At 40.3% G+C, this 27,021-nt stretch overlaps 1 protein-coding gene across 7 annotated transcripts in view; it reads right to left on the bottom strand.

The window, feature by feature from the left end:
- Positions 1-27,021, bottom strand: part of KIAA1109 (KIAA1109 ortholog) — a 109,488-nt gene that overhangs the window by 75,404 nt on the left and 7,063 nt on the right. For 5 of the 7 annotated variants that reach the window (XM_044429283.1, XM_044429288.1, XM_044429286.1 and 2 more), the window contains exons 2-14: positions 26,331-26,484; positions 25,042-25,162; positions 23,459-23,575; positions 23,009-23,087; positions 22,057-22,121; positions 12,273-12,459; positions 9,700-9,781; positions 8,685-8,878; positions 6,528-6,607; positions 4,927-5,077; positions 2,800-2,956; positions 2,120-2,198; positions 1,007-1,098 (exon numbers count right to left, since the gene is read on the bottom strand). In XM_044429283.1, coding sequence (XP_044285218.1) covers positions 1,007-1,098; positions 2,120-2,198; positions 2,800-2,956; positions 4,927-5,077; positions 6,528-6,607; positions 8,685-8,878; positions 9,700-9,781; positions 12,273-12,459; positions 22,057-22,121; positions 23,009-23,087; positions 23,459-23,575; positions 25,042-25,162; positions 26,331-26,369 — 1,443 coding nt within the window. In that variant the 5' untranslated portion in view covers positions 26,370-26,484. Of the gene's footprint in view, positions 1-1,006; positions 1,099-2,119; positions 2,199-2,799; positions 2,957-4,926; positions 5,078-6,527; positions 6,608-8,684; positions 8,879-9,699; positions 9,782-12,272; positions 12,460-22,056; positions 22,122-23,008; positions 23,088-23,458; positions 23,576-25,041; positions 25,163-26,330; positions 26,485-27,021 lie in introns of those variants that run through there. The other 2 variants (XM_044429287.1, XM_044429290.1) reach the window with 2 other exon arrangements.

Here is a 27,021-nt window from a genome sequence, read left to right as displayed (position 1 = left end):
TCCCTTCAGGTTTTCTACATTTCCTCCCCAAACCTTGCTATGAGGTCTATATGGGAAATCACATAGGTATGTTGCATTATATCACATTTGTCTGGCCTTTAAGGGGTAAGTAAACCCAAAGGAAGGGGGGAAAGACCCCACAAAGAAATTTAAGAGAAGAAAAAGGTAAATCAAACAGATGTCTAAGCTGAAAGACAGGCAGTGATGACAGGGAGCTATGGTGGCAAAAAGTCTAGAGCAGGGTAAGGAAACTGGCAAAAATGTGTAAGGACAGAAGAAACTTTGAAAATGAAACAGAAAGAGAATCAAGAAAGTGCCAGGGCAGTGCAAGAGCCAGAGTGATGCTATTGACTAGACAGTAGGAGAAAATGAAGGATCTTGAATAATGGGTGGCAGAAATGCCATAAAAACAGTAGAACTGGAGCAAAACTTAATGCAGGCCCATTGTGAGCTATTGAGCTGGAGAAAATGGACAGATAAGGAGATCTGGGTCAAATGGCAAACGCTTCTAGAGTTACCAGCGATACCTGAAGTGCCAGTTGGGGCTTTTACACAGAGTTGGTCTGGGTCTTAGTTCCTCTATAAACTGATTGTATGATAATTTTACATGAACACTTTTACAAATATTGTAATGAAAAGAATTTTTCTTGGTTTTTAGTATTCTGAAGCATTCAAAAAGATGTTAAGATATACACAGAATAGGCGTGAATTATGAAGTACAGTGAGTTTGTTCTTGAAGACTGCTCAAGCTGGTGCAAAATACAGCAGCTTAGAATCTACACACTAATGAAGGAAACCACTTAAAATAATTTATTCCAGCTTAACTGGAATATGACAGTATTGTTTTATATTTTATTATTTTATCTGATGGTTTGTACTCTTGTTGATGTTTGTGAAGATTGTACATGCCACAAATCCCATTTTGCTGCTGCAATTATACCTTACAGTCAAGTACCTTATTAAAAATACAGTAGAAATCATTGTGGTACTTATGAATAATACTTACAGCTAACATTTCTGCTTCTAAGAGGGTTCTGAACTGCATACTGCTGGTAGCATCTATGTGTAAAAGCTGTCCTTTAATTGTAGGAGAATAACCTAGAAGCAGAACAAAAGAAAATAGTTGACATTGTACTATCTATCTTCAAGATTACTACTAAAAAAAAATTCTGGTTAACCCTGTCTCTTAGGGGTAACTACACAGCACAATCAGAACCAATTCAAAGTAGAGATTTTGAGCCATCCATTTGCTTAAGGAAGTAACTGACAATTATACTACAGGAACAAAAGAACAGCAATACTGGTTCAACATTCTGTTCACAGTTCAACGTTCTGTTCACATAGTGGCCAACCAACTAAAAAGCCTACAAGTAAGAAATAAGTAAAATAAAATCCTCCAGCTTACACAGGTGGTGGTATACAGTACAGCTTTCCATATCTAGGGAATTCTAGGAAATACAAGAATATTAACATATACCCACAACACAAATGTCTACAAAAGGATTTAAATGCATGTAATTTGGCAGATGGAAGCAAGCTTTCTCAAACTCCCTTTTTCCATGACAGCCCCTCTAGGTCTTGTAAAAATTTATGAAGAAAAATGAGGAAGCCTACTAAATGAAATGATAGTGGGGGGGGGGGAATGCCTGAAAATCAGGCAGAGGTGTTTTTCATGAATGGAGACCTTCTGTTCACAAAAGACAGAAGGATCCATCCTTATAAACATATCACAGAATGACCTATCTAAGCCTATAATTTATCCTTTCAGAACTTTAAACATGATAGTGCTTCAATGTTCCAGTTCTCTTACATCTATGTAAAAATGATGTATCCAGTCTTCATAGGTAGACAGTAGCCTGCTAAATTAACATTAATTTAATTCCAATCTTGAAGGAATGATAGAAAATATGTAAGATCACTTTTTAATGCTGAATGCAAACTGTTTACCTTAACCAGTATACATTTTTAATGAGAAACATCTTGAACATTTAGTAATGAATGACTCATTCAGTCCTAACAAATGTTGTCTTATAAAGCAATGCTTCCACAAGTGCGTGGGGGAGGGGGTTGTTCTCTAGTTTCCCCTGTGAACCATTAAATAATTTTAGTCTCAACCTACCATTTTCAGCCACAGTCATAGGAATATTTATTTCCAAATAAGAGCCTGCTCCAACATTTACATGTACAGCATTAGTCTCCTGCCAGTGAAAATGAGATATTATATCAAGTATTTGCATTAAGACTTTATCTTATCTCAAGCTATCATCTTCCAGTTTAAACTAAAAGATTTCTCATAAAGGAGTTAGCACCCCATAATTAATTAAAAATTTGATAACAATTAGAAACTTAAGAAATGCAATAAAGTTGAAGAAAAATGTCACGTTCTGTATAAGTATTTCTTTGAGGACATCAGCAGAGGAATAGATAGCAGCTATATAAATAAATTATTTTCAATTAAGAAAATGCTGAATGTAGTAGTTATCCATTTTCTCCATAGCGTGGCAGCTTCCTACTATTTCAATGAAAAGCTTTAATCACTCAGGATATAAGTGAACTCAAGGAAAGTAGATGGGTGCAGCTATTATTAGTAGAAAAAGGTTAAAATGTAACATACTGTTACACATTTGTTTCATGTAGTAACAAGAAAAAGATACTGGCTGGAGACAAGGTAATCAAGAATATCTATCTATACATACACAAATATATGGACTGGGAAATGAAGAAAAGTCATTTAGACTAAAAAAAAATATCACTAGAAATGTGTAAAACATAATGACCCAATATGTCTTTATTATTTACCCTGTTTTTTGTGAAGAGTAAATCAATAGTGGCATCTGCAATTATATTCATACGTAGCTCAAAAGCAAGGATCTGCCTTGGCTTTCCAGGTTGTGGTATTTCTGAAACTTTCATGACTTGGTAATCTGGTGGGAAAAAGAATTTCCACAAACAGTCCCTTAAAAAAAAAAAAAAAAAAAAGGTTAATGGAGTTAGTGATCTTGAAAGAAACCTTAGTTTTCTAAATACTATTCTCTTTCATGCATTTTAAAGAACACACAAGAAACAGATACTGTATTTTTCCGTGTATAAGACGCTACTTTTTCTTAAAAACATTTACTTAAAAATGAAGGTGCGTCTTACACACGGGGAGCCGCGGGCACGTGGGGGGAGGAGACTGGCACGGGGGGGCCGCGAGTGCAGGTGGGGGGGTGGCATGCACAGGTGGCAGCAGCTTGCTTGCTGGAGAAGGGTAGGAAAAGTGGGGGGCATCCTATACATGGGGGGGGCATCTTATAGACAGAAAAATATGGTATATGAAAAAATACCTCTGCTATGTTATACTGTTGAACATCTTACACTTTGAAAAGGCTAAAGTGAAATTTTCAGTGAAATTATGTTTCAGACATATCTTAAAACATAAAGATCTAATTAGTTTAGAAATTTAATGTATAATAATAACATGAAGATTGAAACAATTCTCACTTTTAGAGAATTGATTTTGTAAGGTTATTACAGAAGTTACAGCTAATAGCCAATATAATGCTACATTATAAATATAATGGCATTCCTACAGGATATCCAATGGCCCATAAAATATAAACCCTCACAAAATAATCTGGGCAGATACTGCTGACCAAGTTGAAAACACAATGGTGTTTGAAAGCTCCAGGAAGACTTAATTGGCTTGCCAAGTCTGCCCAGACCAGCAGTCTGTTTGTTATGAGCAATAATGTATTGATGACTGGCACTCCTTATTTCTATTTGATTTGAATATGTATTGCTGTGAGCATAAAGACGACAAATATGAAAACTTCGAATCAGCTTTTCTTCAGACATATGCTCAGTAGCCATCACTTTAATGTACATCGTTGTTCTTTCATGTGTCTACAACACAACCCACTTTCCTCACATTGGTTTCCCTCTTGTTTTAATGTTATCTGGTGTTCCAAGCCTTCTTTTTCCCTATTTGTGATTAATTTAAAAATTACAAGAGAAAAAGATTTTTCATGCAAACAGAGTACTGTGAAACTCTACAATTTCCACCCCCTTATGTACAGAACCATTTCTCCTTAAGGCTTCCCTGTCGTCTACAACTGTTCTCACTTCATATCTATTTTCCTAAATGGGACAGCAAAGAACTGCAAAGCCTAAGTGCACACCACCTACTATCCCTACCTTATTCAATAGAGCCTCAAATGAAGTTGCTTAACTTAGAGAAAAAGTTTCTAGAGCCTGCTCCACTGAACTGGCCTGCCAGGGCTACAGTGGAGCACTGCTGCTGCTGCCACCCCTTTTTCATCTCCAACCCAAGTATAGTAACTGTAGGACCAGACTCCAAGTTCTGAAACACTACTTGCTTTTGAAAAGCCAGACTATTTTCTTTCAACATGGCACCAGCATAACATAACATCTAGGGAGGCAAGAAGTCTTAAAGTTCCTTACAGTTAGATGAACTGAGTTTTACACTACAGGACTCAGCCCTTTACCAAAATTGCCTTACAATTTTAAAAATGTTTATATTATAAAAATATAAATATTTTACTATATACGTATAGTAAAATCCTTAGGCAGTTATAAGAGCTAATGAACCCTTAGTAACCAAAACCATTAGAAGAGGCAGTCTTGCCTATCAAGGTTGTAAGAAAGGCACTTGCCTCATCTCTGGGCAAACATCTTGACTCTGAACATGCAGATAAATTAATAAGTGTAGGGATTTTACAGAAAGCATAATTTACTATTTGTTCTGAGACAGATAATGTGAAACCAATATGAAAACAAAATGTTAAAGAAACTGAGGTGGTTTCTCCTTAAACTCCAGCCACATTAAAGCAATCACAACAATTCTAAGGAAAACATTGATAATATATGCCACCTTTTACAGTAGCAATAGTAAAATCATCGTCGTCGTCATCATCATCACAGTACCTTTGCCTGTCAGCCCATGGACCATAGTTGAAATCTGTTCCTTTGCCACAAACTATATCTAATCCCCAACATGGTGGCAGGTCTTGCAATTTACTATCTTCATTACTGGTTTCTCCCTCATTATTTTCCTCGGTTTCTTCTGGTACCAGACCTTTATTTTAGAAAACAGCAAAAATATTTTTCAGTAATAAATATTCATAGAAGGTGTCATGTAGAATATTTCTAATTAGAACAATTAATATGCATATCACAAGAAGATAAGAAAAATGCACTAAATGAGAAAAAGCTCTGTCTAGTCCAGATTTCTACTCACATAATAGCCAAGCAGCTGCCCACAGGAGTGTCACAAGCAGGACATGAGTGTAATGGTACCCTTCCATCCATGTTCCCCCGAACTGGTGTACACAGATGATGTGAGCTAGGTTTTCTCCCTTCATACATTCAAAGCCACAGAACACTAAGCACTTACAAAACATTCTCGATTGACCGAAGTGTTTTCCAGAAGCACAAACAGAATGAATATCTGAGCATGCACAGAGTGATTCACAAAACCCAGTATAGTATTTACTTCTAGGAACTCTTCTTATGAGTATGTTTGAGTCCCTTCCTTTTGGGAGAGGCTTTCTGAAAACAAGTACTCCTCCTCTTTGCACCTTGATCCTATAATTGGACTGCCCTCCTCTGCTGATGTCATGTCATAGGTTGAAAAACATACCCATACCATCTGTCTCTGAGAAACTCCCCTGTTCCAAGCCTCCTCTCTATAATTGTACACCTTGGTTATTCTCCGAGGCTACCTGAGCATCTGGGGATGTCTCCGCTTCTCTCTTCTCAGTGTCTGGAATTAGCCCACATTCCAGCATCTCATCCTACTCCTTTGAGTCCCAGTCAGAAGTTCTTGGGAATGCATGCAAAGAGCAACTGTCTTTCTCACTCTCAAGAGACATACTGCTTCCAACTGGAAGTAGCACATGGCAATAACTAGCAGCTACTTTTTATCAAGTTATCTAATCCCCTTTGAAAGCATATAGAGTTTGCCTTTTTTCAGCAGTTGCACACTAGGCTGGGATTTTAATTGAGCTGTTCACCACAAACACAAGATGTCTTCTTGGTCAGTCATTATTACCTCAGATCCCATCAACATATACATGAAGTTGGGATTTTTCTGCCCCCATATGTATTTTTCACTTGTCTGCACTGAACCACATTTACCATTTTGATTCCCATTCTCCAAATCTCAAGCAATCATTTTGGAACACTTTGCAGTTCCTTTTTTGTTTTAACCACCTTAAATAATCAAGTACCATTAGCAAACTTGACCATGTCACTGCTCACCAGATCAACAAAAAGCACTCATACGTATTCCTAGGGATCCCACGGTTTACTTTCTAGTACTGTGAAAACTGACCATTTATTCCTCTCTCTGCAGTAGCAGATAAGTAGGACTGCACTGCAGTAGAGATCCTATGAGGCTGGGACTGAACTCTTTCCCATGTTCATTTATCTTTCAATCTAAAAATGCCGCCAAAGTAACTATTTGCTATACAGGGACTAAGCACCTTCAGCTGAAATTAACCATAACCCAGGAGTTTAGTATTTACCTGGCTCATCCATGTAATAGTAGATATCAACATCATTTGACTGCATCACAACAAAACCTTCTCCCATTAATCTTGGTGGTCTGTTATAGAAGAAAAACCAAAATAGGTAGAAATGAAAAATGACACTGTACAGGTTTGTTGTTGAGTCATTTATGTATACATACACTGGAATGTGCTGGCAAGCTCTAAAAGAAGTACTATCATGCAACAGAGAAACTTCCCCCACCCCCATCTTTCTAAGTCAATTCTACTAAAAGCTTACAATAACTTTCCTAAGTGGTATAAAAATCTACATTTTCCTCTGTACTATTCTCAACCTTGTACTAATTTAGAACATTTTATCTGATTTGATCAATACTAAAATGTTATAAAAACACTACAACTAAAATGTTATAGACCAGCAAAATGTGTACTGTTTATTCCCATCAAATCAAAACCTTTTATATCCTTTGCAATCACAGCAGATTACTTTAGAACTCTGATAACAATAGTACAAACTGAAATAGCTAGCTAAAATTATTTTCAACACACAGTAACCCAATTTTAAGTCAACTTTAAATGGCAAAAGCCTAATATTTGAATCTGTTTTTCTTGCGGAAAACTTTACTTCCCTTTCTTTTAAAAAGTTGCTTTATCCTTGCCCTATATTTCATTCTTCCTTTGTTAATGGTTTTGCTGTTAAAATAGAATCCAGGCCTATAGGGACGGATCATCTTCAGTAATTAGACCAATAATATAACAAGTCCATATATAAGAAGCAAAACAATATTACTTTGAAACTATCTCTATTTTATAGCTAGAAGGACATATATTCCATTATTTTATGTCTTTTGTAGCCATTAATTTCTACCAAATACACAAGTTTAAGCCATCTCTATATTAATTAAACTATATATGATAATTGTCCTTGGATATGGCCTTGCTGAAACAATACATGGCAATTTCAGAATAAATCTTCTCAGTACATGGGGCTACCCTTGAAGACGGTCCCGATACTTCAATTGGTTCAAAATAGAGCTGCCAGGCTGCTGACGGGGACTGGGCGTTATGTTCACATGACTCCAGTCCTCTGTCAGCTTCACTGGCTTCCTATTGAAGTCCGGGCCCAATTCAAGGTGTTGGTGATGATCTATAAAGCCCTAAACGGCTTGGGTTCTGGTTACCTGAAGGAGCGCTTACATCCATATACGCTCGCCCGCCCCTTGATATCTGCGGGAGAGGCCCTTCTCCGGGAACCCTCCGTGAAAGAAATTAGGAGGGTAGGTACTCGGAGGAGGGCTTTCTCTGCGGTGGCGCCCAATCTATGGAATGCGCTCCCCAGAGAGGTCCACCTGGCACCGTCGTTATTTGTTTTTCAGTGCCAGGCGAAGACCTTTTTATTTAAACGTCATTTTAATTGTTAATATTATATGCTTATTTTATCTGGCCAGGGTGACTTATTTTATACTGTTATTTGTTGTATGTATTATATTTTAATGTTGTGTTGTGAGCCGCCCTGAGGCTTCAGCGAATGGGGCGGCATAGAAATGTTTTAATTAATAAATAAATAAATAAATAAATAAATAAAAAAAATAAACTGTCCTTTAGAGCACAACATAGAGAAATGAGTGCAATTTCCGAGTAGCATATGCTGCAATCCCATGTGCATTCACACTGAAGTAAGTCCCACTCAATTCCATAAGACTTACTTTTAAGTAGACATGTACAGGATTGCACTGCTAGAAAGTAATTCTGCAGTGATTTTATCCAGTCAAACAACAGTTCAATGTCAATGAGAGGCTGGGGTAGGACTTCACTATAACCCTTTACAAATCTGTATACACAGGATTACATTATTTCCAAATCAAAAAGTCATTTTTTTTTCTTGTCCCCACTACCAGGAAATATCACAACAAATTCTAATAGTTTCCAAAATACATAATAACCAAGAACATGATAGAAGCTCATCAGTGAACTGTGAGCTACTAATGCTTTTTCTTCCATTAGTATTGGCTATCCCATGCATTAAAATCATAAATTAAAAGGTACAGGTAAAATCTGCAAGATATTTGAGGGTATGCAGTAGCACTTTGTGTCAAGTGTCTGCAAATCAACACTGAATACATATTAGAATACATAAGCATATTCAAAACAAACTGATCCTTAACCTGCACTTACTCATCATTTTGAAGTCCAACGTATCTTGGACTAGGAACCAACATAACCCTCACATTTTCCAGTTTTCCTTTCACAATGTGCATAAATTGATCAAGGTGACTTGAAGGTGGTTTTGTGGTGTAAGTTAAAAAAGCATCATCAAAGTTAATACAGAGGGTCTGTGGCTGATAATGATTTCCAAAAGCTAAACGACCCTAATTTCAGAGAAAATAAATTGCACATTAGGTTTTAATTAATTGTCATGAACATCATTCTCAAACAAGTTCTTGAAAAGCTCATTAATGTTACATATACTGAGAACAGCCAAGGAGTTTATACATGCACTACTACAATCACAAACAAAATGATTACATATTGTTTACCTAAGGATAGATGCAATTGAAAAAGGAAAGGTGCTTGTACATAAAACAATAAATAAAACAAGATTAGAATTATATTTTCACAAAGTCATTTGTGACAAGTGACTTACTCAGTAATTCGGGAAAAAACTTGGGGTGGGAGGGCTATGAGTTTCATTTCTTGCATTCTGCAAGCTGTAATCTGAGTTAAATGTTCAGAATACAAAAGGTTTCATTGAAAGCAACATTGTTCTTTTTTCCTGGCTAAGGTGTATGGATATTCAACAGGCAACGCCATCATCCTATGATGTTCTTTGCCCTTGCAGGCAGCGACAGAGAAGCAGGGCAAGAGCCAACAAGGTAAAAGAATCAGCAACCAGTGACATGGAGCAAGACCCAATAAATGGAACAAAGAATTGCTGTTTCTAGCAACAGCCTCACACTCTTCACAATATCTAGTTCCTTCCTAAATGTTCTAGTATGAAGAAATCCATTTCTGAAAGGCTTTATCTAGAACTTTAAGGAAACCATGTATTAAACCTAAAGATAAATTTATTAAGTACTACCAAATACATTTTTCTTAGACCAAAATGAAATATCATTACTGCTGTAGTAAGTGGTCTTCAAACCACATAGAAAAATTAAGGTAAAATTCAAACAGAATGTATTTTACTTACTGTGCTAACATTGACTTTGATTACAGGAATAAGAGATCTCCATGATGAGGAAGGGTCATGAGATTCACTTTTTGCTTTGACACTGAGGAGGAAAGTGAATTAAATTTATATAATGAATATGACAAAGGTACACCTCATATGACCAGCCATATAAGTTTTATACTGAAATAGAATTCCACAAAATACACTTAAAATCACATTCAAAGTATATTAACTTTGCCTCAGGGCAGTACAGCAGCTTTTAAATTTAAAAAAATGCATGCAAGATAGAAACCAATCATTTTATTAATAATGAATATAACTCCATGACAATCTAATCATGATATAGTTAGTTACAACTACAGAAAGTCTGATGTACACATAGACCTTTATAGATCCAGGTTGGGTTTTTGTGTATCATGGGTCTGTTTCCACCACTAAAATGAATATTGTATCAGAGCTTACATTGTCCTTGGCAGTAAGATATCTACTTAGCATGGGCATTTTTATGAAGTTAAATACAGTGAAATTAGATGGTTCCCCATAGCTGTTCCGAAATACTCCTAAAATTACCAGTCATTTAAGAATCCCTCCTTCCAGAGACTGCTACGGCAGAGATTTATACCCTATACTGAATACTGCTGAACCAGCACAGCTCAGCATACTGCTGACCCAGCACAGACACATCTGCACACAAATATTCATTGTTAAATTCAACAGCATGTGTGTTCTTCAGTTCTCACTAGGGACGCTTAGTGAGTTCAGTCTTTGGAAATTGAGATACTGTATGTTCTGGACTGCAACAATGTACAGACTGGAATGTAATGTACCAGCTTTCCAAATGTTCCAACAGTATTCCCAGCACAAAGGGAGTATTAAAATGGGTATTTTGAAAGTAAGGCACACTTATGGTACAATCCTATGCAAGTTTAGAAAGAAAAAGGCCTTTCAGCATGCCCCAGCCAACAGAGTGCCTATGGAAAAGAACTTTGAGAGAAAAATAGGTTTAGATTATATATTTTGAAATGTATTTAAATGCTAATGCTTGCACAGTATTTAAAAACAGATTAATGCAGAAATGGGATGGAATGAATTTATGATTAAATGCATACAAACATGAAACAGCCCAGAGCTAGCAAAACTGCCTTGCTGAAATATTCACAAAGGCAAAATAAAATGAGGCCATTCTTGAAAAGGTCACACTGCAAGGTTCTGAAGTCTTGCATACTGTAGGTATCCAATTTCCAAAGGGTACTCTCAAACAACAAGAAAGCTAAAATAATGAGTAAGATCTATCGGTGCACTCATTATGATTTCAGATATTATAACATACTCTCTCAGATTTCATTTAAGCAAAAATTTACAGTAACTGTTTGCACATAAGTGCCTGACTGGGTACTTCTCTCCAGAGAGCTCTTAGTCCATTATTCCCCTGGAAATGCTCTCTGCTGGATTTCATTTACAATTTCTCTAAAAAAGGTAAATCAGAACAGAGGCAGGTAGTTCCAACAACCTTTTAAAAAAGAAAAATTACAAGGTCTCTAACAAATTGCTATAGTGTTTGGCTAGGTTATCACAATCTTTGCAATATTAACTTCATCTTCACTTGGGAAAAATAAGTGATAACAAGGAGGGAGAGTGGAAAGTTACTTTCCCACTCCCATCTCTCCTTGGCAGCCTACTAAAAAACTGCTCTTGAGAACTGCAGGACCCTGCTGAATAGAATGGCCTGTGGTGTGGAGACAAAGGAAAACCAGCCCCCTCCCTCCACCCCATACTACAGTCCATCTCATTTAAATGTGTTTTTCAACCCTCAGGAGTTGATATTCAGGGAGTTCAGTGAAGAAGATGAGAGCATCACCTCCCATCCACCCCCTTTTACTTTCTCATTTTTTTAGCTACAAAAATGCTTCACCTATTCTATCAATAGAATCCTTGGACAAGGAATGAACCTCATAAAACAATAAATATAAGTAGGAACAATTCAAAACATCAAAAATACTGGAAGATCCATATAAAACAAGTAGTAGAGAACAAAGTCATCAAAGGGAGACATATGCATTTAAACAGAAGAACCTGATATCTAAAAAGACAAGGAGAAGGTCCTGTTATATACTCCCATCCTCAGTACCTTCAAATAAACTGAAGGCACAATACAGAGCTTAGGTGGTTAGGCTCATGCCCCTTAAATCTTATCCACTGGGGCAAGAGTGCAATTTTACAATTCAAAATTAGGTAGAGGTCATGTCCAAAAACTAAAACAAACACCAGCTTCAGAGCACATTAATGAATTCTGGTGGTATTGCTCAGAAATAATACTCCAGTTGTAATAGATAGTTATATACATAATAAAGTACATGTTCAAACTTCACTGAACATGACATGCTATTTACTATATTCCATATTTGATATCAAATTGGTCCAGCATGTTTTAAGTGGTGCAGAAGCTTATAATACAGGGGTTTGTGCTCAAACATTCTTTGAACAGAAAGAATATGTAACTTTACAATCTTCAGAGAAGAAAGAGAATTAAAATGCAAAATGAAAAATATCATAAAACAGTCCAAAATGCTCAAGTAAATAAACAGCCATACCTTTCAAGATTTGTATGTGTTTGCTGTCTCCCATTTTCTCTTGCTTTTTCATCCTCTTTCTTTGGAGGAATTATGGTTGGATCTAAACCAAATAATTCCTGAAGTTGCCCATAAAGGTCAGACCGATTGTAGACATGAAATTCAAAATCATTCACCATGATATACAATCTCGTTTCCGCCTTTGGATCTATAAAGTATGACAAAATCTATTAAGTGGCTTCTCATGATACCATGTCAGCAAACCATCTAAAGAACATTCTAGAGGCAGGAATAGCAGACATAAATGAATGTCTTCACAAACAAAAATGTGAACTAATTTAGTAACATCTAAAGAATAATGCAGTAAATGAGACAGTCACATTTTAGTTATGATTTTGTAAGGCAAGCATCTAGCAGTACGGATTAATAACACACCCAGCTCAAGCTTGTAAACAACTCACCCACATTATTTATGGCAATTAAACAGCATCTTTTGGTACACAAAGGGGAAGAATTGCAAGGAGCTTTGGGTTTCTTGGAGGCATAGCATGTATGAATTAACAAATAAATAAGTTAGTTGAGAAAAGGAAAATAAACAAACAAAGGCCGCTTCCTTTTCGCACACTTTACCCACATGCCCATCTAGCCTTTTCTGGCACGGTTTCAAGCTTTTGGCTCTGGCCTCTTGGCAGAGCAGCAGAGGCACAGGCTGGGAGAGAGTGCTGAGAGGCCAGTGGACTGGCGCAGGCAAGGTAGGAGCTGGGCAGCGGAGCAGGAGGGCAGGAGCAGCAGAGAGGAAGGGGGCGGGGCCAGAGAGGCTAGAGCGGCCAGGAGGAAGCAGAGGGGTGGGGCATCGTCCCTTGTCTGCGGCCCGGGCTGTCCAGAGACTCCCTTCCCTGAGACACAGAGGTTTGATTGTTTGTTTGTGCTGTGCTTTGTTTTTCTTCCAATTTAAATTTAAGTTATTTTATCCTTGTGTGTGTGTGCGAGTGAGTTTTCGTCTGGGAGAACTGGGCGAGTGAGAGGAACTGCAGGAGAAACAAGGCAGGGGACCAAGGTAGGGTCTCGGAAGGGATCCCGATGGCAGACCAGGAGATGGCCTTGGCGGGAGTCATGGGTGTTGCTGTCCGCTGCGAGAGCTGCAACATGTTTGCCCTTCTCCCCCAGGAGAGGCAGGGATACACTTGCCCTCAGTGCAAGCTGGTGACCCTGCTAGAAGAGGAGGTGAGGTGCCTGAGTGCCGAGAGAGCTCTCCAGGCCCACCCCCCCCTGGAGCAGCCCCCCTCTGGACAGAGGGTTGAGGGATAGACCACGGGAGGAGCAGCTGCGGCGACATGGAGGTATGTCACCCACAGGAGGAGGAGGAGGCCAGCACGGCCGCCTCCTTCTCCTGGCACCAATCTGGAGCTGGGAAACAGGTTCTCTCCACTTGGGGAGGCTGGGGCTGATGACCAGCAGGACCCCCAGCCTGGGACATCAGGCGGCAAGGGGGCTGCTGCGGGAGAGGCAAGGGCCAGGGCACGGCTGCCCACCAGCACCGGGAAGGCACAGCGGCGGGTGATTGTTGTTGGGGACTCCCTGCTGAGGGGCACTGAGGCGGCAGTGTGCCGCCCCAACCTGGAGACAAGGGAGGTTTGCTGCCTGCCAGGCACACGCATCCAGCATGTGAAGGACAGTGGAGTGTCTTGTTCGCTCTGGGGGTCACCAGCTGCTCCTGGTGATCCATGTGGGCACAAACGATGTGGCCAGGTAGGGTGTGGTTGGGACCACCAGGGACTTTGAGGCCTTGGGGAAGAAACTCAGGGAGCTGAAGGCCCAAGTGGCCTTCTCGTCAATCTTACCTGTCCGAGGATTTGGGCCAGGAAGGGACAGGAGGGCCTCCAAGGTGAACGACTGGCTTAGGGTGTGGTGCCAGAAGGAACGCTTCAGGTTCCTCGACCACGGCACTCGTTTTCTTGCCAATGGACTTCTGGCAAGGGACGGGTTACACCTCACGAGGATGGGGAAAAGGTCCTTTGGAGATGCTCTAGTGAGCTTCGTCCGGAAGACTTTAAACTGAGCCGGGGGCGGGGGGGTGAGTTCAGGTCCCCCAGTAACGTGTCTGCACTGGACAAGTGTGAGGGGAGGATCAGGGCTCTGGGAGCAGGGTTTTAGAGATACTGCAGGGACTGACAGGACTCCTACAGAGAGGGGCCAGGTATCAGGGAGGATGGGAGGAAGGAGGAGGCTGGAAACTCCAAGGAAGGAAGCGGTGGAAAGGAGTTGAGGTGCATGTACACCAATGCTAGGAGCATGGGTAATAAGCAGGAAGAGCTTAAAGCTCTCCTGGGAATAGGAGGGTATGATCTGGTGGGAATCACAGAAACTTGGTGGGATGAAAGGCAAGTCTGGAATGTGAACATAGAAGGGTAACACCTTTTTTGGAAAGGACAGAAAAGGAAAGAGAGGTGGGGGCGTGGCTTTATATGTCAGGGAAGGGATAGGATGCAGTGAGATAGAATGCAATAAGATGGGGATTCGGTAGAGGCAGTCTGGGTGAAACTTAGGGGTTTTGACAGGGAAAGAGACCTGACAGTGGGGGTATGTTATCGCCCTCCAGGACAACTTGAGACACTGCATGATGTCCTGACAGGTCAGATTCTAAGGATATCTCGGGGGAGAGACACAGTAATTATGGGAGATTTCAATCTCCCGGATATTATTTGGGAGACTCACTCGGCGGTGACAGCCAGGTCACGTCGCTTCCTAGAAGCTATAGAGGGAGGGTTTTTCACACACAGAGTCCAAGAGGCGACAAAGGGGGAAACATCCTTGACTTGGTCTTGACCAATAGGGAGGAGCTGATAGATGAAGTACAGATTAGGGGAGCTCTGGATGCGAGTGATCACTCCATCCCTTGCTTTGAGATCGGGGACTGCAGACGGGCAGCAGGTCGAGCACTAGAAGCTGGGACTTCAAGAGGGCCAACTTTGGCCAACTGAAGGCCAGACTGGGGAAAGTCTCCTGGGATAGGTTACTGGAAGGTAAGCGAGTTGAGGGGTGGATAGCACTCAAAAGAGAGGTTTTGGAGGCGCAAGCCTTGACGATACCTCTAGTCAGTAAGGTGGGGAGGCGGAGGAGAGTGCCGCCGTGGATGCAAAAGGAGGTGGTTAGAGGGATTAGACGAAAGAGGAACCTCCGTAGGAAATGGGTACTGGGGCAAATAGACAAAAGGGTATACAGGGAGGAGGAGGCCCATTGCAGAAGGATTCTTCGCAAGGCTAAGGCTGATTACAAGCTGAGACTTGCCAAGAATATCAAGAGCAATAAAAAGGGCTTCTGTCAGCTTGTAAATAGGAAGAGGAAGGGGAGACAAGTGGTGGGACCACTAAATAAGGAGGAAGGAGATCCAGTGACTGATATGAGGGAACAGGCACAGATGCTAAATCACTATTTTGCCTCTGTGTTCTCCCCAAAGCAGGACGGGGGATATCTGCATAGGAGATTAGATGAGGCTGGGGACTTAGGGACATAGATTAGAGTCACCCCCCTTGAAGTCGAGGGGCTCCTCAGGGCATTGGACATTACAAAGGCGCCAGGCCCTTATGGGTTACACGCCCGCTGGCCTCCATTTTTGAGACCTCGTGGAGAACGGGTGAAGTTCCAGAGGACTGGAGGGTGGCATCAGTGGTCCCAATTTTCAAAAAGGGTAGTAGAAAGGACATGGGGAATTATAGACCGGTTAGCCTTACGTCCATTGTAGGAAAAACAATGGAAAGGCTCATAATAGCGAGAGATCTAGTGATGCTAGATAGGGAAGGGAGGCTGACAGCCACAGAACACGGCTTCCGCAAAAACAGGTCCTGCCAGACGAACCTTGTGGAATTCTATGACAAGGTTTTGTGATGGCTAGATGGAGGGGATGCAGTGGATGTGATATACCTGGATTTCAGCAAGGCATTTGACAAAGTGCCCCATGATATCCTAGTGGAGAAACTGAGGAGTTTTGGGATACACCAAAGCACTGTCCGGTGGATTAGGGCATGGTTGACTGACCGAAAGCAGAAGGTAACCATTAGCGGGGAATCATCGGGATGGCGGCCAGTGACAAATGGGGTCCCCCAGGGCTCTGTCCTGGGGCCGATCCTGTTTAATCTTTTCATTAACGACATGGAAGAAGGGGTGACACTCGCAGACGACACTAAAACTGGAGCAGTGGCCACAACTGAGGAGCAGGTACTCCAGATCCAAAAGGATCTGGACAGACTATGGAAGTGGGCAGGAGACAACAGGATGGTGTTCAATGTGGATAAGTGCAAGGCCTTGCATTTGGGGCATAGGAATAGCTGTCATAGGTGATAAGGTTAGGTGATAAGTGGCTGGAGAGCAGCACTTGTGAAAGGGACCTCGGGGTACTGGTTGACTGCAGGCTAAACATGAGTCAGCAGTGTGATGCGGTGGTCAAGAGGGTGAACGCCACCCTTGGTTGCATAGCCAGAAGTGTGGCTTCTAGATCAAGAGAGGTATTACTACCACTCTGCACGACTCTAGTGCGCCCACAACTAGAGTATTGTGTTCAGTTTTGGGCCCCTCATTACAGAAAGGATATAGCCAGGTTGGAGTCAGTGCAGCGTAGGGCCACAAGGTTGGTGGCCAGTTTGCAGGGGATGCCATATGAGGTGAGACTGAGGGAACTGGGTCTCTTCAGCCCGGAGAAGAGGAGACTCAGAGGGGATATGTTGGCGACATACAGGTATGTGAGGGGGTGTCACATGGAGATGGGTAGAGACCTGTTCTCCCCTGCAGAGGAAGGCAGAACGTGCTCAAATGGAGCAACGCTCAGGGAGCCAAGGTTTCGTTTGGATGCCAGGAAGCACTTCCTGACAGTCAGGACCCCGAGCGTGAGGAATGGGCTTCCGCAAGAGGTCATTGAGGCCCCACTGCTGCGGGTGTTCAAGGATAGGCTGGACGTCCACATGGTGGGCATGTCGTGAGCAGAGCCGGCTGGTGCCGGAGGTCAGACTAGATGGCCCGGGAGGCCCCTTCTGACTCGCTCTGTTTTCTATGTTTCTAAGTGCTTACTCTTCAAAAGGTTAATGTAATATATAGTTGGAACCCTATTGGCAAAGTGGATCTAGTTTAACCATCTCTCTGTAGCCTCATCCATTCTAATGCTACTTTTATGTTGATTAAAAGTTAAATTTATAACTTATATTGTTGCCAACAGTCTTATAGAATAGTATATGTCATACTGTTAAACCTACCAAAAATGGAAATTGTGCCATACGATTAAACAACAACATTCATTCCGAACTATACATGATCATATATAATGTATAATTAGTGATAAACACTTCTTCATTTTCAAATTGTGTGACCTAATTAAAAGCAACTCTAATATAATTAACTAGTTCTTTTTTCTTTTAAAGACAACTCTTATTACTGATTTACTCAAGAGACATGAACTCCTTTGATGTTCCAGTAAATTGGGTCTACTCCTTAAGGTATATTACCAACTTATCTCTGCACTTTATGTATTTACCTACAAAATAAGAACCTCCTGTTACCTCCTGAACAATGTTCATTTTGCACATCTCTTAAAACTGAACATAACACAGCAAAATTTTTCAAAGACCTGCTACTATAAGGCTTAAGCAATGAAGGAAATGTTATCCTGTTAAAATTTTAACATGCTTTCAACTTCAAAGCTGTGGTTCAGGAAATAAACTTAGTCATTAAAGGCTCATGAATTAAACTGGTTTTCTAGAAGTATTTTTAGCTTCAACATATTAATCCAGAATGACTAAATGATCAAGAATTAAGAAAATAAGAAAGACCACCAGCATGAACTTTCCCAGGTCTGTCATAAAGTATCTTTATTGTTTCAAATTTAGAGATTCAGAGGCAGAAGTAATGCTTTTGTCTTTCATTTATCATCTATGACAGTCTAACTGGGTTCAAAATACACGCTAACCCACCATTGCTTATAAACCACATTTAACATATTCTCTAATCCCAGCACTGTTTCCTTGGGCAGGTTTAAAAGCTGCACCAGTTATCCAGGACTGGCACCTCCTTATGAGGAAGTAAAGCTGAGGTGCTAAATCCCACCTGCTGGTGTAACCTCTGCAGTGGCAGAAGCAGGTAAGGAACTTACCTTTCTGTGACAGGAAGACAATCAGAATGGCTTGGCAACCGCAGTTTCATTCCCTCTCCTCCACAGTGGGAAAAGTGGAAACAAGCCAGGAAGTATCCCTTCCTGTTATCTGCCCTATCCACTTTCTCTTTTACAATGAGGAGGCATGCAAGGCAAGCAGCACTGATGCCAGCCTCATGCCACCTTCTCAAGACCCAATTAGGACTTCAGAAGGCTCACACAGCAGACACTGGCTCACTTTCCCATCCCAGGTAATATGGCACTTGTGGGTGCTGTGCCATTCAAAGGTGGGATATTCTGGGCCAGGACAAGTTTGGCTAGGCCTCTTCCCAGGCATGCCTCAGCTGGCTGGTAGGAAATGGGCATGGGCAGCCTTCCCCCCGTTCCGCTTTAGCATGCCATGCTGAGCAGCAGGAATGATCACATAGGTAGCCTCCTTGCTGCTGCCCACCTGAAGCATGGCACATCAGAGCAGAAGGTTGCCTTGTGCTGAATTTGAGTCCAGCATGAAGCAGCCCTTCTCTTTTCACCTCCCATTCCACATTCCCATTCAGCATTCCTGAAAGTGCTGAAAGGGATTGTTTATGAACAATCCTGCTCTGCCAGCATCAGCAGTGGGCAAAGGGAAAGCAGGTAACAGTAGCCCAAAGTGCCCACTTTTTGCTACTGTCATCTTGCTCCCCTCATTGTTCCTACAATGTCCCCCCTGAGTAGGTAGGAAGAGGAGGCAGGAAGTGAGACACAACCCCCCAGTGTGCCTGACCATCTTGTCAAGCACAGGAGAACTTGACCTGCAATGTTGTTGTTGTTGTTAGTCGTGAAGTCGTGTCCGACCCATCATGACCCCATGGGCAACATGCCTTCCTGTCCTCCATCATCCCCCGGAGTCCACTCAAGCTCACACCAACTGCTTCAGTGACTCCATCTATCCACCTCATTCTCTGCCATCCCCTCCTTCTTTTGCCATCTATTGTTCCAACTTTCACAGTCATACATTGTAACTGGGAAAACCATAGCCTTCACTATATGCACTTCTGTTGGCAGGGTGATGTCTCTGCTTTTTAGTACGCTATCTAGATTTGCCATAACTTTCCTGCCCAGGAGCAAGCGTCTTTTAATTTCTTGCCTGCAGTCCCCATCTGCAGTGATCTTGGAGCCCAGGAAAATAAAATCTGTCACTACCTCCATTTCTTCCCCATCTATTTGCCAGGAAGTGAGAGGACCAGATGCCATGATCTTAGTTTTCTTAATGTTGAGTTTCAAGCCAACTTTTGCACTCTCCTCCTTCACCCGCATCAAGAGGCTCTTTAGTTCCTCTTCATTTTCTGCCATGAGAGTGGTATCATCTGCATATCTGAGGTTGTTGATATTTCTCCCAGCAATCTTAATTCCAACTGGTGATTCATCTAGCCCCACCTTTCTCATGATGTGTTCTGCATATAGTTAAATAGGCAGGGCGACAGTATACAGCCTTGCCGAACTCCTTTCTCAATTTTGAACCAATCAGTGGTTCTGTGTCCAGTTCTCACTGTTGCTTCTTGACCCACATATAGGTTTCTCAAGAGACAAATAAGATGGTCTGGTACTCCCATCTTTTTAAGAACTTGCCACAATTTGTTGTGATCCACACAATAAAAGGCTTTAGCATAGTCAATGAAGCAGAAGCAGATGTTTTTCTGGAACTCCCTAGCTTTCTCCATGATCCAGCATATGTTGGCAATTTGATCTCTAGTTCCTCTCCCTCTTCAAAATCCTGCCCATACTTCTGGTAGTTTTCGGTCCACATACTGCTGGAGCCTAGCTTGTAGGATTTTGAGCATAACTTTGCTAGCAAGTAAAATGAATGCAATGGTGCGGTAGTTTGAACATTCTTTGGCATTGCCCTTCTTTGGGATCGGAATGTAAACTGACCTTTTCCAATCCTGTGGCCACTGCTAAGTTTTCTAAATTTGCTGGCATATTGAGTGTAGCACTTTTACTGCATCATCTTTTAAGATTTTGAATAGCTCAGCTGGAATACTGTCACCTCCACTAGCTTTGTTGTTGCTTAGACTTCCTAAGGCCCATTTGACTTCATATTCCAGGATATCTGGCTTGCGATGCATGGATAAAATTCCAGTGGGATTAAAGTGTGATGCAAGTCTACCCATTACTTGCTCAAGATAGAAAATATAACTGAATTGACACATAAAAACTATCACGTACAACTACTATTTCCTAATAATAGTTTCGACCCATATGCACACTTTTTTCAGATCAGTTTAGATATTGTTAGCCTTGGTATAGTTTACTTCATTGTTATACTAAACCATACCAAGCAACTCAAACCTGTTTTAGGTCTTAATCAGACTTCATTTATATCACACCTCAAGTGGATATGATCAGTAATGAATTTATCTTGATAACATGGTCACAAAGTTGTTTGAGTTGGGAGGTTACAAGTTTCCCAGGACCACCTAACAATCGTCAAATCTGTGCTTTCCAAATAATTCTAAAGCTGTTACACTACATTGCTATAGTAATTCAAGGCAGCACTATAGACTGGTTATCCATTTTTTCTTCTTACATACTCAAGTACTACTTTTAGATTTCAAACTATATACAGACTGGTTCATTATCTTTTTCAATCTATACAGAAAAAAATTAATGCACAGAAAAATTCACACTCATTTAAATATATGATCAACCTGGTCCTGTAACAAGGAACTCCTGGTTAACAAACACAGTGTCTCAGCTCAATAACTACTCTCAATCTCATTATCAGTGTTGACTCAGGGGGAAGTAACATTTAAGTAAACCCTTTGTTTAAACCCCTCTGCAGAAGTTATCTCTACTGCACAGCTTCTATCTCTGACCTAATTTGGACAGCACAACCATACACCTTGGGTTAATGTATTATTATTAATTTCATTTCTATACTACCCTGCAGCCAAAGGTCTCTGAAATGTTGGCCCTCAAGGAGCTGCTGTATGTGCCATCCCATCAAACCTTTTGAATATGTAGTTGTTACACAGGGGTTACTATGGCTAATCATGTCATCCAAACACAGGCAGCAGGGGTTCTTTGAAGGTTAAATAATTTTTGTAATTGTTGTAGTAGTATGCAAGTCTTGTTTATAAAATGCTAGACCAGATGGAAATTTGGCATGATTGGTAGGATTTTTCTTATGTTCTGCTTTTCAATTCATTTTTCCCCTTTCTTTTTAAAAGTTTGAAACATTTATATGATGCTGGTGAACTGAGTAACTTAAAACCCATCAGAAGACCATGCTGTACTTCTAAGACTAATGCAAGCTACAACAGCCTAAATGGACAGAAAACTGCTTGCACAGCCATACCCAATAAATGCAACTATATTAATTTCCAGGCATGTTAGCTACTGGAGAATAATTAAAATACAGAACAAGAGAAGATCTAACTAGAAAATCTCAATCAGCTTGCATGAAAACACTGCAACTAAGAAAAGCTGGGCAACTAAATCGGACAGATTTAAAATATTTATCCTTTAAAACCCATTTAGAAAAGTGCAATGTGTCTTGTTTCACTGAATATTTATAAGGAACTGTTTGCTTACAATATACAAACATTATTCATTCAATCCATGTAGAGCTGCTTTTCTAACAAAAAGTCTAATATCATACACCTTTAAATGTATGACATGAAAACTTACCATGTTGTTTCTGTTTTGGATTGTACATCTTCCACCAACGAAATATAATAAAGCCATCTTGGATTCTAAAAATATGGTTACATAATTAATATTAGAAATATTAATGTATGAATTATTCACAATCAATTCAATTCCAAATAGCATAGTTATTAAACTGCAATTTAGGCTTCTTAAATATGTATTTGTGATCCCACTTTTCAAAACCTGAAAAAACAACATAGACATTCTGGCACTCATCGCCACTTGCTATTTATCCATTAAGCAGTGAGTGCTACCATTCTGCAGAAACTCCTTACCTTAAACCTGGAGAGAGTCCCTTCAAAAATCTTCACATTTTATAAAAAGTATCTTGCTTTGGTTTACTTTATTTTACTGTAAGAGTCTTTTTTCTACCAGTACTAACGGTCCAAATAAAAGAGGTCCTCTTCGCAATCATGTTAGAGCAGGGGTCTCAAACTCAACTTACCTGGGGGCCGCTGGAAGTAGAGTCTGGGTGAGGCTGGGCCGCATCAAGTATTCCACCACCGTGGTGGGGGTGGGCCGCTCATCCCGCGTGGCTCCCGGAGGCTGGCCCGGGCACCGCCGGCGCTTTGAAGGCCGCAGGGCCCTCCCCCGTGCCCTGCCCGTCCCGGCAATTGGCCCGTGGGCCACGAGTCTGAGACCCCTGTGTTAGAGCCTAGCACTGAGATAATACAAGAACCCTCTGTGGGTTTTTAGCGGATTCTGTACATTTGTCACAAGCTGGTTATGCAATAAGCAATCCTGACAACCCATAGTTTCTTCTAGGAGTTGTTTGATCCACAAGGGATTGTTATGTTGTCTAAACCTGAAAGTGCAATTTCATGCTGGGCTGCAGAGATAAGCTAGTAAGGCAAGTACAAATCTTGCCTACTGGAAATAAGCATTTTAAAATAGCCATACATTTGAAGTAAAATGCAAGCAAGTTAAGTACCTGATTGACATGTCTTCTGTAATGTAATAAATTTCACGGACCATAACTTTTCCAGACAGTACAGAGAACGAGAATGAGCCTATATTAAAATTAGAATTTCTGGTAAGTAATTAGTCATCAACAATATTAGCTGCACATACATATTTTCCTCACTTTGAATGGATTAATGACATTTCTAAATTCAAATTCCACTGTCCATGAGCTTTCAAAATGCTGGCACAAAACAGACATATGCTGACTGAACAACTAAAGCAGGGTGCGAGGGAAGCAGTAGGCAGCAAAAACAAAGAGATGCACACTTACATTGTATTCTATACAGGATAATGCTTAACTGTATGAGTTAATGTTATACAAAGTGTTAATTAGACTGTGCTTTCTGTTATTTGTACAATATTCTTTTATATATTCAGAGCTCTATTGGTATTTCAGATTAAAGCTAATAAAGCTTACCGATATGGATGTAGCCATTTTTGTGCAATCTGTTAAGAACCAATGTTAAAATAAGTCCAATATTCCGGGAATTGTAATAGGTTAGGTAAATAATCCATCCACAGGACAAAATAGTAGCTGTAAAATTAAATCAACATAATTTTAGAACTTTATCCAAATGAAAGTTAGAACTATTGCATTAGAACACACACACACACACAAAAAAAACCAGCTATTGTATTTTGCACTGTTCACTATGACCCAGATGGAGAACTAGCTTTCTGCTTAGGAAACCAGGATTTTCAACTCTCTATAGAGTTATTTGTGGTTATTGTTACATTCACAAGCTTTGAACTCCTATGTTCTTCTGTCTCTTTTCTTCCTCTGACATAGTTACAAGGTAACTGGAAGACTTAGCTAACTGTAATTTATTGTTGCATCTGAACTAGAAACTGTGGTTAACTTTATCTATAGTTCACTGAAATAATGCAGGGTAGCTGACCACAATTATTCTGTGAAATTAAATTAAGCCTCCCAGAAATTAGTAAACTCTAAGCATAGTTTTTCCAGGTCAAATCAATGACAAACTGCAGCTAGGTGAAAAGTGAAGTAAATGCTTTCGTACAGCTGCACAAAAAAGGGAAGGGAAGAGCCCAAGACTCAAGCATGCAACACTAAACTATGGGCTAGCATTACATTTAAACACAGCCTAGTGTGTAGTCTTGATCAAGTCACTGTTCAGCTTTTCCTTCCTGTCTAATCAAATGGAATAATAGTTGGTGTGAGGATGAATGCAATAAAACTAAAACAGAGTGTAAGATTTTCTCCCTTCTAAGTGCTGCATCCCTGCAGAGAAAAATCTGTTAAGACCTGCATGCTAGCGCATAGCAAGACCAGAGCCATCCCCCTCCCTCCCTCTCCCTCTCCTTTGACCTTTATAACTGTGGGAAGCAATGTGAACCTGTCACAGGGTATGGGAGGGATGGTTAATCCTTCCCTCCCTAGCTACAATGGGGAGGGGGAGGGGAGGGGGAGAAAGAAAACACTGCAATGTTTAGTGCAGCAATTACACTTCTTAAAAATCTTCTACTGGCACTAATAAACGCTTTTTAAAAGCCTAATGGCTGTGTGTGGAGACCCAAGGAGAGGAGGCTACACACTAGATTGAGTAAACCACATCCAGTCCATGGCCCAGAAGTTCGCACTTCTGCTGTAAAGCATTCTGCAAACTGGAAATGCTAATGGTAGCAGTAGCAAAGATCTCAGGTTTGCTTTTGATGTTGGTACAAACATTGTATTCAAAATCACAGCAACACCTGAGTTATTGGCAATGGTTCAGATTATGGCTATAATCCAATTACTTGTGTGGGCAATTTGGTAAAATACTCAGACAACAACCTCCTGAACAAATACTCAAGTAGTTCCCTCCACAAGCAAGTCCATGTCTATGGTGGGTGAGGGGAACAAAGTGCAAGTTAAGAACAACTGAAGAACAAGGGCTATGCTTTCACAAACACAATTAAAAGCATAGCTGCTTTGGATTTCAAGCAAAGCCAATTATTTATGTACATAATACATGGAGGAACAGAAAAAAAGTTACATACCAACTAAGAGCCAAACAACATTAGAGTCATGTTCAGTAAGAAAATTTTCCAGCTGAGTGATACTGGGAACAATGCTCTCATTTCTCTCCATTGTTAAAATATTGCAGCAGGGTCTGGATGACTGAACAAGAATTAAAAGATCAAAATCAGATGATTTTTTTTTCAAAGCAATCCTGAAATCAATTCATTTCTTATTACAAAACATATGTACATATGTTTTCCTTTAAATAGTTCAAATGCGATTAAGCACTGACAACCTAACTGATCTTGTGTTTGCTTACTTAGAAGTAAAATCTGTTCTATTTATTAAATGTGCACAGGAATGCAGAGTAAGTGCCTCTGAACACCACAGCAGGACATGAGTTTGAATAAGCTTACATGGAATTTCACCGTTACAGTTTTTATGACAGTGCAAGTCCCCTCCATACATGAAAAATGTGGAATCGACAACGTAAGTAACTTTAGTGACAGGATTAAATTACACTTCATATTAAACATATAATCCTGTTTAACTTAATCTAGAATGCTTTGGATTTTACCTGCAGGGCTCCCAAACAGGACTGAAGCCATGGCATGCGTGTGTGTGAAATATGTGCATTGGTGAATGGGCAATACATTTTCTCTTATTTGCCCCTGGAAGTAATTTCCTCTAAAGGAAAGCTGCTACTGAGAATTTACATTAAAAAGTCTCCAAAACAAATGCTAGCAAATTCTACTGCATCAAAGACAACAAAGTGTCCTATGGTACCTTAAAGATTATTATTACCTTAACATGTGGTATTGTACCATAAGCTGTCACAGTCTAGAACCTACTTCATTTCCAATAATACATTTGTCACTTTTTAAGGTGCTACCAGACATAAACATAAGGGAACAAACATATTATGCCAGTGTTCATTATATAAGGGCATCCTAATGAACTATAAGCCCACAAGAGTCCAAAGCTTTCCTTGCATCTCCCCTGTAGCACATACATCATCTACATATGGCAGTTCTAGCATTTCAAGTACACAAGAGTGACTAAAGATGGTGCTATGTAGAGGAGCAGCTGGCCTAATTTCCAATAGCAGTAGGCACTCTCCAAAGGGCAGGTTAGTCCTACAGGCTTCCCACAGTGCAGGCATACCTCAGAGACATTGCAGGTTCCAGACCAACACAATAAAGCAAATATCAAAATAAGGCAAGTCACATGAAAGTTTTTTGGTTTCTCAGTGCATATAAAAGTTATGTTTACATTATACTGTAGTCTATTAAGTGTGCAATAGCATTATGTCTAAAAATGTACATACCTTAATTAAAAATACTTTATTGCTAAAAATGCTAATCATCTGAGCCTTCAGCAAGTCATAATCTTTTTGCTGGTGGAGGATCTTGTCTCAATTTTGATGGCTGCTGACTTATCAGGGTGGTGTATGCTGAAGGCTGGGATGTCTGTGGCAATTTCTTAAAGTAAGACAACAATGAAGTTTACCACTTTGATTGACTCTTCCTTTTACAAAAGATTTCTCTGTAGCTGTTTGACAGCATTTTACCCACAATTTCTTTAAAAATTGCAGTCAGTCCTCTCAAACCCTACTGCTTTATCAACTAAGTTTATGTAATATTCTAAATCCTTTATTGTCATTTCAACAGTTTTCACAGCATCTTCACCAGGTGTAGATTCCATCTTAAGAAACCACTTTCTTTGTACACCTAGTAGAAGTAGCTCCTTATCTGTTCAAGTTTTATCATGAGATTGCAAGCAGATCAGTCACATCTTCAGGCTCTACTTCTAATTCTAGTTCTTTTGCTATTTCCACCACATCTGCAGTTACTTCCTCCAGTGGCATCTTGAATCCCTCAAAGTCAGCCATGAGGATTGGAATCATCTTCTTCCAAATTCCTCTTATTTTTGATATTTTGACCTCTTCCCATGAATAAGGAATGTTCTTAATGGCATCAAGAATGGTGACTCCTTTCTAGAAGGTTTTCAATTTTCTT

The sequence above is a fragment of the Varanus komodoensis genome, unplaced genomic scaffold (assembly GCF_004798865.1).
Source record: "Varanus komodoensis strain SLA01 unplaced genomic scaffold, ASM479886v1 scaffold2, whole genome shotgun sequence".
NCBI classification, from domain to species: domain Eukaryota; kingdom Metazoa; phylum Chordata; class Lepidosauria; order Squamata; family Varanidae; genus Varanus; species Varanus komodoensis.
This window is presented reverse-complemented; position numbering and strand designations above follow the sequence as displayed.